General features: G+C 38.4%; 1 protein-coding gene across 1 annotated transcript in view; it reads right to left on the reverse strand.

Moving 5' to 3' along the window:
• Window positions 1–3,299: 3,299 nt before the first annotated feature.
• frmpd3 (FERM and PDZ domain containing 3) overlaps window positions 3,300–14,294 on the reverse strand; it is a 46,430-nt gene continuing 35,435 nt past the window's right edge. The window contains 9 exon segments of the mRNA XM_073821192.1: window positions 3,300–7,954; window positions 8,304–9,146; window positions 9,786–10,191; window positions 10,334–10,423; window positions 10,904–11,030; window positions 11,464–11,600; window positions 11,682–11,801; window positions 12,424–12,555; window positions 12,707–12,840. Coding sequence (XP_073677293.1) covers window positions 5,181–7,954; window positions 8,304–9,146; window positions 9,786–10,191; window positions 10,334–10,423; window positions 10,904–11,030; window positions 11,464–11,600; window positions 11,682–11,801; window positions 12,424–12,555; window positions 12,707–12,840 — 4,763 coding nt within the window. The 3' untranslated portion in view covers window positions 3,300–5,180.

Raw genomic sequence — 14,294 nt, forward strand, 5'->3', positions numbered from 1 at the left:
CAGATACTACCTCTTTGAAATATGTCCAAAGTAAGAAGTTTTTACTGGAAAATGTCATCTAAACAACTAAGTAACATGTCTGCCAGTTTTGTTCTGACCAACTGAAAAAAGATAGTTTTACAATAAATCGCACTACCAATGCTGATTAAATCTAACGATCACAAAATCAGCTCAGATCATGACAAATCATGCAAATTACTATAATTATTAAGTTGGCTTGAGAAAGTAACTTACTGAAATGCTACTTAAACTTACAGTTCTTCTTCTTCTGAGACTAACATTTCTGACTGCTCCTCCTCCTCGAGCTTTAACTCTACAAACTCCAAACTCAGACCAGCTCTTCAGACTGATCTGACTCCAGTTGTTGTATATTTTCTAACTGATCGGACTTATGCTTTTCCTAAAAATGACGATTAAAACTGGGAAAAATCACATAAACTAACTAACCAAGCCTAGCAGCTAGAATCATGTTACTGACATGCTAATCAGGCTAGAAACATGTTAACAACATGCTAATCATGCTAGTAACTTGCTAATACGCTAACAACAGGCTACTAATGCTAACGTCATGTTAACGAGATTCTAAGTATGCTAGTAACATGTTAGTAATAGGTTAATCATGTTAGAAACATGCTAATCATGCTAGTAACATGCTAATAACTTGCTAATCATGTTAGAAACATGCTAACAACATGCTATTTAGGTTAGAACATGTTAGCAACATGCTAATCAGGCTAGAAACATGTCAAACTTGTTAATCATGATAGTAATGCTAAAATCATGCTAGCGACATTCTAATCATACTAGCTACACGTTAATAACATGCTAATCATGTTAGAAACATGCTAACAACATGCTAATCATGTTAGTAACAGGCTTATAACTTGATAAGTATGCTGCAAACATGTTAACAACATGCTTATCATACTAGAAACATGCTAACAACATGTTAATTAGGTTAGAAACATGTTAAGAACATGTTAATCATGTTAGTAACATGCTAATAACTTGATAATCATGCTAGAAACATGCTAGCAACATTAATCATGCTAGAAACATGCTAGGAATATGCTCGTAACTTGCTAATCATGCTAATAATGCTAGCAACATGCTAGTAATTTGCTAATCATGCTAGCTACATGCTAGTAACATGGTAAATAAGTTATCAACATGCTAGCAACATGCTAATCATGCTAGCAACATTAATCATGCTAAAACATGCTAGCAATATGCTCGTAACTTGCTAATCATGCTAATCATGCTAGCAACATGCTAGTAATTTGCTAATCATGCTAGCTACATGCTAGTAACATGGTAAATAAGTTATCAACATGCTAGCAACATGCTAATCATGCTAGCAACATTAATCATGCTAAAACATGCTAGCAATATGCTCGTAAATTGCTAATCATGCTAATCATGCTAGCAACATGCTAGTAATTTGCTAATCATGCTAGCTACATGCTAGTAACATGGTAAATAAGTTATCAACATGCTAGCAACATGCTAATCATGCTAGCAACATTAATCATGCTAAAACATGCTAGCAATATGCTCGTAACTTGCTAATCATGCTAATCATGCTAGCAACATGCTAGTAATTTGCTAATCATGCTAGCTACATGCTAGTAACATGCTAAATAAGTTATCAACATGCTAGCAACATGCTAATCATGCTAGCTACATGCAACCTTTCTTGGACTGAAAACCACAAAATTTCTACAATTTCTAAAACTTTTACAACTTTTTAAAACTTTCTGATCAGGTTTTCTCAAGCCAACTTTTATCTAGTTATACTTTGCTCTCAAATCAATATTGCGTGGATATGTGTATTTAGTGTGCATTAGCTATAGATTTCAGTTTCTGCACACTCTAATCTCTAATTGTCTCAGTAGTCCAATGTCATCGAAAGAAATTGTTCTTTTACCCTCCAAAAGCAATTTAATGTTCCTTAGAACTAATTTTCTTTTAAATGTTTTATAAGTGCAGTGTAATCCCACACATATGTAATCAGATGCACATTTAAAACAGGAATATAATCTAATTTCAGTCACTTACCATCATGCACTGTTTAAGACTTTTGTCTCAAAATGACAAATGCAATTATTCCAGCTGCTACAAATGACTCACTCGGGATATAGCCGAATAGTCGGGACTCCATTCTTTATGTACAGACATGACAAAGACAACCATTCAAATTAGCAAACATTATTACAAACTTACCGTTTTGAATCAAGATTGGTTATATTCTTGCTCAATTGATTTTGGATCATTTAACCAAAAAGTTACGGAATGCAGCTTTACACTCAATGCTTCACGATGCCATAAAAGAAAATGGTTCTTCTATGGCATCACTGTGATGAACCTTTCAAAGCACCTTTATTTTTAAAAGTGTAACAGTGTGATAATGTGATTATGTATTTCACATAGCCTTCAATGTTGGCCTACATTTGAGTACATATGGATGTTTGCGGACAAAAAACCATACAATAATTATGTATCAACAGCATCTAAAACGTAAATCATTCACATACAGATGTACAAATGCTTATGAATCTTTACTTAATATTGTTGATCATAAATTTAATGTACATATGCATTGTACTGGCAGCATCTAAATGTAAAAAAAGTACCTTTTTGTAAATGTTACATAAATGCCTACATATCAACAATGAAATCAGTCTGATTGTAAACCAGTAAAGCAACTATTAATGGTTCATGAAATCATTCAAAAGTTATTAGTAGTAAAATGTTAATGTATGAAGTGAATTACTATTACTAGTTTATGTTTAATAATGGTAGGTTTAAAGCAATTAATTAATGGCAATTCAGTATTTTTCATGACCTTAAGTGAAACCCAGTTACTCCTTATAACCATTAACAACTCTACTACTGGTTTAAAATACTGTACATTAGTTATGCATGGTTAACAAACGGTGACAAACATGATCTAACTCTTTACATTTGAGCTAATTAAACAGTAACAAAGTGTTAATTACAGTGTTAATAAATGAAGAACTCGCTATTTGTATTTAACTAAACAACTACATTTATGAAATAACTATAATAGTTAGCAAATTATTTAAAAGTGTGTTTAATTAAGTGTTACCAGTAAGGGTGTATATAAATAATATAGACATTTTTTTCAGAGCACTCATTATGAATTCGATCGGTTGATTCAGTTAATCTCATAGCCAAAACTAAGCTGAAAAACTTTTAATAGTCTTTATTGCTTTAAAACATGACCTTACACACAAAAGACCACAGTGAAGCAAAAACACTGACAAGAACACAAAGAACTAAATATGAACACATACAACAAAAATGAAGCACAGTGACAAATCTCATTTTGGCAATGCAACTAGTCTTTGACAGAAAGTATGTCTGAGAAAAAAAAAAGTATAAACATGAGGATATTGTTTATTATGTATTTTATAAAAATAAACATGTTCCATGCTATATTATACTCTAAAATATAGTAACTATTTGTCTCTGGTACATACTACTATAAATCATAAGATACAGGTGATCTCTCTTTAAAAAGAAAAAGTTATTTTGATAAATATTTGCAATGTTAGTTATTCTCAAAATGATTCGAAGCTTCACAAATATCTCATGTTCTTTACAGTATTTTTGTTGAGCGTAGAATAATTATTACACTAGATTGTATCTGTCCTCTAATTGACCTTTTAATGATATAGGTTAATCTAGATCCAGCATTGAACAGTCTCTCAGTTGCTGGCTTCTCAGAGCCCACTTTATCCAATTCTGTTTTAAAGTAACATGCAAGACACCAAAATGATGATGATAATTGTTTAAATGTCACAGTAGCAGAGCCTTATATCGATTATAAGACCATTGATATCCTAGATTGGAAGAGGAGACAGAAAAGTTTTCAGACATAAGACAGCAGTTGGTTTTATTAAAATACATATAAAACTATTCTGTGTGTGTGTGTGTGGATGGGGACGGGGTTATGTTCTCAAGAGAGCACAATGGATGACTTCACATGAAAATCCAAAAATAAAGTTTTCTACATAGAAGACATTTCAAATAATGAGATAGAAGTAAAACAATGCAATATTCCAAAAAATATTGTGAAACATTGGTTATCTGTGTACTTATATAGGCTATACGTGGAACGCAAATGGTTTTGTTTTATATACACAAGCAGTAGCTTAGTGATTGCGCTAAATTATGCAGGTATCATGAGCTCAGCCCACTCCTCCAATATAAAAAACGATGCCACTGTTTGCCATTACATGTTTGAGGTATGGACCTGGATGAGTTTGTGGGGGTGATAGCGAGAGTTTTTTTTTTTTGTGTGTGTGTGTGTGTGTTAGCAAACAGGAGCGCCTTTTTTCATCTTGGTCTCAGCTCAACCATTGTATCCTTTTAATTAATATTCCAGTGAATTTAAATTTGCTACATTGTCTGCCCTGGGCAGGTGTTTCCTTCCACTATCTTGTTAGTGGGCTCTTGTGTTCATAAATATTCATTAAAAAAAGTGTCAGTTCAGACGCTTACAGAGATACAAATCCAGAAATTGTGAATGCGATATTGTGAAAAGGGAGTATTTCATGTCACAACAAACAAAATTGAAAAACAAGCACATTACCAAATAACCAATTCTCTCTCTACCTAATTTACAAAATCTGTTACCATTTAATTCTCTGTCACATATATTTTGCCACCCTCAGGGCATGTGTTATAGATTATATAGCTATAATGTCTCTACAGCAATTGCAATAATGATAATATAGTTTTTCCATAATATACTGTATTATATAAACCATTTTTAGGACACAAAATAACCCCACCAGCCCTTCCCTAGACAGTCACTTTGTTATGTAAATATAGGAACAACTAAATATACAAAAACTAAGTCCATTTCACAGTACCTTTTCTCTAAGAACATGAGAGTGAACAGCCCTGTTGTTCATCTATAATGCACAGGATCAGCTGTATTTTTTTCCTCACTTCTGTGCACATATAATGTAAAAGATCCTTTGTTGGTACAAGTTGGCACCACCTTCATTAACATATAACAGTAGATAGTTATGCGGTCATAGAATTTAGCCGTCGACGAACAGAAAGGCGAGGAAAAATGTAAACCAATGAATGATTCCTGCCGGAGGGTCTTTCCGGCCTGCCCCGCAATCTCATGTGTGAATGAGTCATCACTTGCTGGGCAAGGTTTTGATAGAGCGATTAAGAGAGCCCATGTTAGTGGATGTGTGCAGTTGAGGACTTGCGCTCTTATTGGGGAGGCTACTTGAATGTCCCATTGCCTCTTCAGCAGCACGAAGAAGAAGGGTGTAGTTAACAGCTACCTCCTCTACCTTACGTAAAAGCTGTAGTTTTTGAGTTTCAGATCGAACACCCCTGACCAGCCGAATGAATGTTTGAGTAAGGTTGCACAGCACCTGGAAACTAGCTGTGACAGCACTTAGCATTCGTGAGGGACTTTTCTCAACGCTTGCCACTCGTCTACACGATGCCCTGAACTCTTTAAAACGGACTGCGAGTTCTTGCTTGTACTCTGCCAGTTTTGCAGGAGGGATACGAGGTTCACCCTCGATTTGGGGACTGTTGGCACACTGCCGTAAAATAGAGAGCAGCTCATTGCCATCAAGTTGTGCATTTAGGAATCCATCAGGTAGCGAGAATGTTTTGCCCTGCAAGGACTGTACCCTTGCCAGGCTTGTTTCCAGGTTCCCACAGGCTCGCAGATCAATCCTCTGTGTTTGTGGCTCCTCTTCTTCCTCCTCCTCCTCCCCACTGCAATCCTCTGCATCAAGTACCTGAAGTGTTTTGCTGACTACTGGCATTGCCCTTGAGTCTAGGTGCATTCCAGGCAAAACCTGTAGGGGGATGGAATAAGATAGTTCATCTTTTTCACTGCTCTCATCTGCAGCTTCACATTTGCGATAACAAAAGCAGAAGGAGCAGCATTTTTCTCTGTCCTCAGTATCCTCACTTGGCAACCCCAGAACCTCAGCGGTACCCTCACGACTTTCCTGAATAAGCTCCTCTCCCTGAATAAAAAATATCCCCTTCTTCTTTGCATCCCCATCTTTAGTATGTACAGGCTCCACTGGAGTTGGAAGTCTGAGTCCAGTGGCCCTGACTCTTTCCATTTCTTTCTCAAGGCTCTTTGCTTTTGTCGTTTTAACCTCAGCATACAGGGGGGTGCTATCATTATTATCAATCTCCCCTATGCTATATCTCCTTTGTAGCTTTTTGTACTGTGGCGCACCCATGCATTCTGAACGGGTAGCGCACGTAGGCAAACACGACGTGGGTGTATCTCTGGGTTCCCTTGACTCTAGGCTTGTGGAGCGGATTCGAGTGGTTTTGATTTCCAGAGTCTGGGGTTTTCGTTGTTCTCCTTGAGCATGTGGAGACTTTGGAATTGTTGGGGGTGTTTTGGAGACTGCCCTCTCTCGTCCTCTCTGGTCTGCTGCAGAACCAACAGCTGTATCCGGGAGACGCATTCCGCGGCACATTCTCTTGCAGTCACAGCTGCGTCTCTGTTCTCGTGAGATCCCAGGAACTTTCTGTACAGGACTCGTGCGCAGCTGGCAGGCACATGGGGTAAATGAGGGAACAGGAGAGGACCCCTGTGGTATAAACTCTCCTTGTGATGTTTTAGGCTTTAGAAGCTCCTCCAGGAACTCCAGCTCATACTGCCTGACCTTTTGAAGCTGAGCTCGACGCTCATCTGTCTCTCTGCGCAAACGTGCTGGAAAAGTGGCTGAAATTAAGTTCCTAAAACTCAGGAAGGGAGTACTACGCTGGGATTTGCCTTTGTTATTTGCATGTTTCTTATACTCGGCTCCTGGGATAGTTGCACCCTTTTCCGCACAACTTAGGACAAGAGCTGGGTCTACCAGAACAGGCAAACTTTTAGCAGGTTTCTGTGGTTCCACAGGGGCTTTACTCTGGGAGTTCTCTGCCTTTGACTCTGACGTCTCTTTCCGTTCTACTTTAACAGGCATAACTGGTGAGTACTTGGTAGGGGGCAGGGTGCTGGGCTTAGCCAAGCTTGCATCAGGTGTCTTCGCAGCGTTCTCTTTGTTGTTAGCTAACTGAAGTCCTTTGGCACGGAGACGCTCATCATCTGTGGGTGACGATGAGTGAAACACCACCACTTTTTGGGCTTGTGGATCTTTCAGACGCACCTGCGGGCCAGGCTCTGGTCGTACAGGACAGGTGCAGAACAAGTCAGCAGCTGGCAGAAGGCCCTTTGAACTTGAAGGCTTAGTGGTCTCACTTGAGGCATTCTCGGCATCTTGGCACATATTTGTAGGACAAATCTTAGCAGATGCAGTTCTATCCACAGGCAAGAGAACAGGTAAGGCTATACTGGTTTCTAGGACGACTGTACCAGAATCTTTTTCCTGGATACCTTCTGAGGTAATGGAGCTTGTTTTTTCTTCATCAGCTAGAGGCAACTGATCGATGATGACTTTGGGAGCACTCTCTTGTTCTGATGCTTTGAGTTCCTCAGATGTCTGCGGCTCAGGCTTTTCCAAGCACTCTTTGACAGGGCCTTTTTCTGTTTTTTCTATATCCTTCTCACTTTTTGTTTCATGGCTCTTCTGCTGCTCCACAGAGTTGTCAGAGGGACTAATTCCTTGATTGGGACATACTTTCAAGGGCACAGTCTTACTTAAGATGACAGGCTTTGGTGGACACCCGCTACGGATCTGACTCACTGAAAAAGCCCCCCCACCAATTGCTTGTGTGGTACAGCCTGGGATTGTCAAGGGGAAATCTCGCCGACTGAAAAGTCGCTCTTTGTTGATATGGTGGGCAAGCAGATAGGCCTGGTTCTGATGCTGCTTCATGGCAGACACCATCTCAGACACATCAGTCAGCTCTGATGAATTTGTCTCATGTCCAGAGTCTAGGGATGATTCAGGGGTTATGGCAGCAAGCACAATCAGCCCTGTAAGGGAACAGAAAGAAAACACAACCATGCTCATTAGAAATCTCATAAGGTCACTTCAGGTAAGCAAACTTATAAGGACAAAATGCATGTTCTAATTAAGAATTATAAGTCAAAATTTAAATAAAAAAAAAAAAAACCAAATGTTAATACACGGATGCAGTTTGTTATTTTGCACTGATAGTTGTTTTGGGACCATGTAACTTTGTATGTTAGGCTTCTGTAATTTTAAGATAATTAAGTGTACAAACAACCAGTTTTTAATGACTACAGTTTGCTTGACTTTCTAAAGATTAATTTACTCATAGACATGTAAAGAACCAGCACTTTTAATAGTACGTATGTCCACCTGCTGTCTGTGGTGTCTGCTGGTGATGGTGTGGGTAATCCTCCGATGCAGCTAGTGCTTCCAGCGCCTGGAGGGTGGACACTAATGCATCGTCTAACTCCTGAGCGTGGTCTTGAACCGTCCTAGCGCTCACGTTATCAATCAGTGTTACAGGGACGTCCTCTCGACCCTCTGCCACAGCAGCAGAGGCCTTGAGTCCTTTCCGACCCTTTTTCGGGTCATCTTCGTCAGAGCTGTTATCGCGAAACCCCGGAGGTGGTGCCGCTATGGCAGGAGGTGGAGGCTGCAACTTTCCTCCTCCATCATCCATTTCCTCGTCTTCTTCATTCCCAGGTAGCGGTAAGGCAATGAGATCAACAGCCCCTCCTTCACGGGAAGAGCATGCATTTGTGCACTGCTGCAAAATGAGCCTTCCTGCCTCCCCCATGTCTGAGATCAAACCTTCAGCTTGGAGTTTTGCCTTGCAGGAGTCACAGAAAAACCTCTGCGAAGGCTCCATTGTTTTTGCTCTGTTCCTGAAGCTTGAGCTGTCATCAACGGGACCGTCTTGTTCAGCCACTGACTCGCTGCTCTTTAGAGTGGGGTCTGACTTTGTGCGTGAACGACTCTGTACCTGCGAGATAAGGTTCTCATTAATGTCAAGCTCCTGTTCAGCTTGTATCTGAAGCTCTTGCAGCTGTTGTTGCTCTTTTAAATGGATGTGACACAGGCCAAGGTGCTGAGATATGGGTGATGCTGATGCCTTCTGTGTTGCCTCTCTGGACGACCCCTCTCTCTCTTCTCGCCGACTCCCACTTGACACAGTGGCTCCGGAGCGGAATTGGGCATGGGAGCTTCTGGAATCTAAATGACAGAACTGTCTGAGTGGTTGAACGAGTAGAAAACATGATGGATGGCAATGAGTCCAGATGACAAAGGTGAGTCTGTTGAATAGAGTTCTCAGAGATGGAAAAGAGCCTTGTGGGATGTGATGGCATGCTGTGATCTTTCTCTTTGGCAGACCACAGGAGATGCGAACATCCAATACATGGTTTAGTTGCATGATGCAAAATATAGTCAACTTCCGGAAATATGAATTAATCTTGATCAGCATTTCAGTTACGCTTGCATAAACTGACTCAAGATGAGGATGGAGAGTTCAAAAAGATGGAGGGATCAAACTGGAATTATGAATGAGTGCCATGATAAATCCTTATAATATATCTTCAGAGATTCCTTTTGATAGCAACTTGATCAAGTCATTTTAATGAGCGATTCAATTTGTGTTTTATATTTTAGATGTCACCATGGACATTTTCTCACCATTTTTACATTTGATTTATTTTGAAAAGTCCCAAACTGCATATGCAATGCAACATATTTGACTTTAGCTAGTCAGTGAAAGATGAAAAGCAAAGCAAATGCACTGTCAGAAAATTACATGGAATGACTTTGTTGTATTGTAATGAAATTACAACAATAACAATAAGATTTCTAACATACCTGCCTTGATCATGTAAGGCTGACCAGGTACCCTGCAGTAGATTGTCCTTTTAGGGTCCACAAATAGCTTATAATAGCCAGATATCAAACAGGCAAAGTTTGAGGCATCTGGCCACTCCATTAATAAGACCAAGGGCTACAATATAATATGGAAACAGATATTAGTATAGTATTTCATTTAAGAACGTTATATAATGCAATAGTGTTTCAGAGCTTTTCTCCACACCTTTGCGTCCAGAATAACCACCTCAACCCGGGCTACTCCATGATGCTCTCTGAAGAGCTGGACCTTGCCTACGCGGCTGAACTCTGCTAAGACGGTTGTTAGGTTGTTCTTCAGATCAATCACATGACTGATACCATGTCTAGGCCCAACCAACAATGTTGTGGCTGACTGCTTCTCATCCTTTCAATAGATAAAAAAAGAAATTTAATAAGAGGAGAGGCAAATTATATTTCTTAAGGGTTGCAACATTTTTGTAAAACCATGAAATCATTGTAAAAATGTCTTGATTATTGTTTGACAAGCTATCTCAGATTCATGTTACCAAGCCAACTGTGTGAAACAAGAAGCCTCCGAATGGTGGAAGGTCATTCAAGACACGCATGTACTGTAGTTTCCCTTGAAGAGGAGAAACCTGCATAGAAACACAGATAAAGAGAAAATAAGAATGGTGAGTTGTGCAAGTGAATGGAGGGTGATATTCTGGCCAGCAGAGGGCAATGTTTTGCTTCTATAAGCTCTGCTTTGTATATCAATGATTAGTATGGAGAATTAATTGCACTCTGTTTTGCATATATCTATTCCAACATTACACATATCAACTATGCTCTTAGGGCATACACAAACACGAAAAAATTATGCATTAGACTGGATTGATAAAAGGTTTCTTTGTTGCATGTTTCTTGATTCACATTTGACGAGAAAGTCCATTTTCTGCCAGGGCATTATCCATTAATTCTACAGACATTTCAGTTAACTCTAAAACATAGCGGAATGTAGTGTAAAATTTAAAATAAATACGGAAAATTCTTAGAAATACAGTACATTGGGTCCCATTTTTAAGGATATTTTTTAGAGTGTGTATTTGCCCCAAATATTCTGTCACCATATATACCTTGTTACCAGCTGGTGGAGGATGCTGGTATGTCTTCAACAGCTGTGAGAGAGTCTTGCAGACGTTTTTCTCCTTGACGGTTGGCAACAGAGTCAAAGGAAGGAAAGGTTCCAAGCCCCATTCTTTCCTAAAGATAATGATGTGGGTTTAGTCTTCAAAGCATGCAACCGGCTGCAAGACTTTATAGTGCTCTTTAAAGGTTTCATGAGTGTCACCTGTCACTGGTTTGAAAAAATATGCTGCTTAGGGTGCTCATCCAAAATCTAATGCATGCTTCTTTGGAAAAGGTTAGACTAAATGCATATTTACACCAACATATATGTTCAACATATGTTCAAATGTTGCTAGAAAACACAAAGACAACAGTGGGCAACTTTGCATTTTTGACACACATTAACTTCCATTCATTCCAAATAAAATGTTTAGTGCGCTGAATTTTCAAACATCCATCTTAGTGTGAACAGATCTTAATTATACTATACTATTTAAAATCTCAAGGTTTAATAAAAATGAATACAATTTCCTTTTTTCAGGGTGTCGTGACTGTTTTAAAGACTTACTCAACGTGCTTTAGAGAAATCTTCTGATTGGGTCTCGCAATCGACACAGTGATGTAGATGTGAAGGGCTGCCAACCTAAGCGTGACGTCAGACTTCCAGTCCACCCCAAACCGCTCCTTAATGACGTCATTTCGGCTCTGTGAGAACAAAGTACACAAAGATTAATATCAGACGACTCATTTGTTTCTAAATATGTAAATGTTCATGGCTAAATCCACCTGTATGTAGAGGTACTCAAATGCAGCGGGGTCTCTCCTCAATAAGTCTGCAGGGTCTTTTGGGAAGAAGCAAATACGGAAAAGACACTTCATTCCCTGGAAGTAGGTCCTGTGAACTACCTGAAAATACAGAATGAAAGACATGTTTGAAATAAAACACTAACAAACATTCCAGTACTAAATTGGCACATTGCATTCCTTATGATAGAAAGGTGATGTGCTGCCAGCAGCCATACCAAATTTAATTGATTATCCTATACAACCACAGTTCTATTAATGTATATTCATATGCAACGGCGTCCATGAGTCTAAGACCACGCTAAATAAAAAATCCATGATTCAAAATGCAGTTTAAACCAACATTTTAGGATTTGGAATAATTTAATTAAATTGAAAATTAAATTTCTGCCACTAATGAAATAAATGAATTAGTGACTGAGCATTTGAACTGCCTTGTCCAGATGGTCAGATGCTCTTGCTTCCAGTGAGGCACGATATGCTTTTTTGGAATATTTGAAAAATCATGCTGGATAACATTAAAATCAGACATAAATATGACTAAATCAAATTAAACTTCTAAATACTATACTGTAAATATTTGTATGATCTCTATAACCCCCGGAGGGTTTTTAACTCACCATAGAATGTTGGTGCAAAGTACCTCTGTGCTCCACACTGAAAGTTGTTTTTAAAGCTTTTGAACTGTAGAGTGAAGGTAAAGCATAGGTAAAGGTAAACTCACATGAGACAGTGGCTGGTTTTCTTGGAGCAGATGCAGCCTCTGATTCTGAGCCAGTCCACCGGACTCCAGCACCAAAGCAAAATGCTCGATGTAGCGTAGAGAGAGGCGATCCTGCAGCGATGATACCACATCCTGTGGCGAATGGGAAAAGGAGAGCAAGTTCTAGCATTCTGTAGTATAGTAACTCTTCTCATGGTTCATGTTTTTGCTCCTAAAGCATGAATTTGGCTGTATTACAATATCTCTGATATTACTGTGCAAAGTAAATGTAGTGAAAAGCAACTGTATTGTCAGAGTGTGAACTACAAGACAGGCTTGACATTTCCATCTGCGATAGACCGTTGAAATCCACACTCTCAGTCACTGGATCCTGCTCTGGAGACAAATGAGGCTTTTTACTGATTAGTGGCTTTGCTTCTGAAATGGATGCCAAATATTTAATGAGGTTTCCATGTAACCAAAGCAAATACTGTGCTAAAGCACCAATGTGTGCTTGTGCGGAGCAGAACGCACTGGCTGCTGTGATGCACTATATACTTTGTGTTTGATGACAGTAACTCCAGCTATGGGAGATAGCCGGATTACTGTTTTGTGTTCTGTCACCGGGATTGAGATAATCTGTTTGGTGATACTGACCAAATGCTGGAAGATATCAGCTCAGGAGGGATTGTGAGAAATGCCAACCACGCTGTAAAACCACCAATGTATGTGAGGTAAAAACCTCACTAGGTTTTTCAATTATTTGAAACCATCAAACCTCAACTACATCTATGCATTCACAAATAAATAAATAAATAGAGCCTTTGAAAGCGATATAATTTAATAAAAACTATTGCATTTCTTTCAGTTGATCGTAGCTCTTGGAATTCATTTTTTAATCTGACGTAACGTAAGATTAGCAGTACAAAAGAAAGCGCTTAGGCTTTATACATCAGAAAGAAAAATCTAATATTGGCTAATGACTTTTCAAAATGATATTACTATATTGGGTAACACTATGGAAAGATGCTCTAACTGCAGAAAGTAACACAGCTCAAATGAATAGCACTACAATAACACTTCAGCTACTACTATGAAACTACTGAACTACTGAAACCAGCTTATCTAATTAGTAAGTCCTGGCAAATTTAGGATGTTATTAGGTAATCAATAATTATTGGAAGAGAACAGCATCATTAAGAACTACTAACTATGGTCAATTATAAAGAATGGCCAGTTAAATATTTATTACAACATTAACACGTCTGATACTTGTGTTACCTAGAATTACTAGTGTTCTGGACCATTATTTTGAAGTTTAAAACATTTTTTTTTTTAACTTTAAAATATGGTCCAGATCACTAGTATTTCCTGCAGAGTGATTAGGTAACATTTGAGTAGTGAGAGTATTGTGAGAATAACATTGTGTTTAAAGAGAAAAGCATGTATTGTCCACAAATCATTCTGAAAGAATCTTTAAAAACAACATTTTTAATATTCTTTGAATTTCTCAGAAGCAATTCTTTGGAAAGTCATATCTTTACAATCGAAAGTGTTGTGTCTGCACCAACGGCACGAAATCCCTTTACGGGGTTCCCAGAAGGCACTATTCTAGGTCCACTTTTATTTCAATTTTATGTTAATGACTTGGTTAATGCACACCCAAATGTCAATATTGAAATTTATGTGGATAATGCAGTATTTTTTACTCATGCAAATGATATTTAAGAAGCATCCTTTAGTCTCGCATCTGCTTACAAAACAGTTGTGTCAACACATTCAAATATGTTTCTAACAGCGTAAATGTAAAAAAATGTTTTGGGGTCACACTGAACTGAACACATTAAACTTCATGTAAAAAAAAACAACAACAACAATATATATATATATAT

Source organism: Garra rufa, chromosome 16 (genome assembly GCF_049309525.1).
Source record: "Garra rufa chromosome 16, GarRuf1.0, whole genome shotgun sequence".
Taxonomy (NCBI): Eukaryota; Metazoa; Chordata; class Actinopteri; order Cypriniformes; family Cyprinidae; genus Garra; species Garra rufa.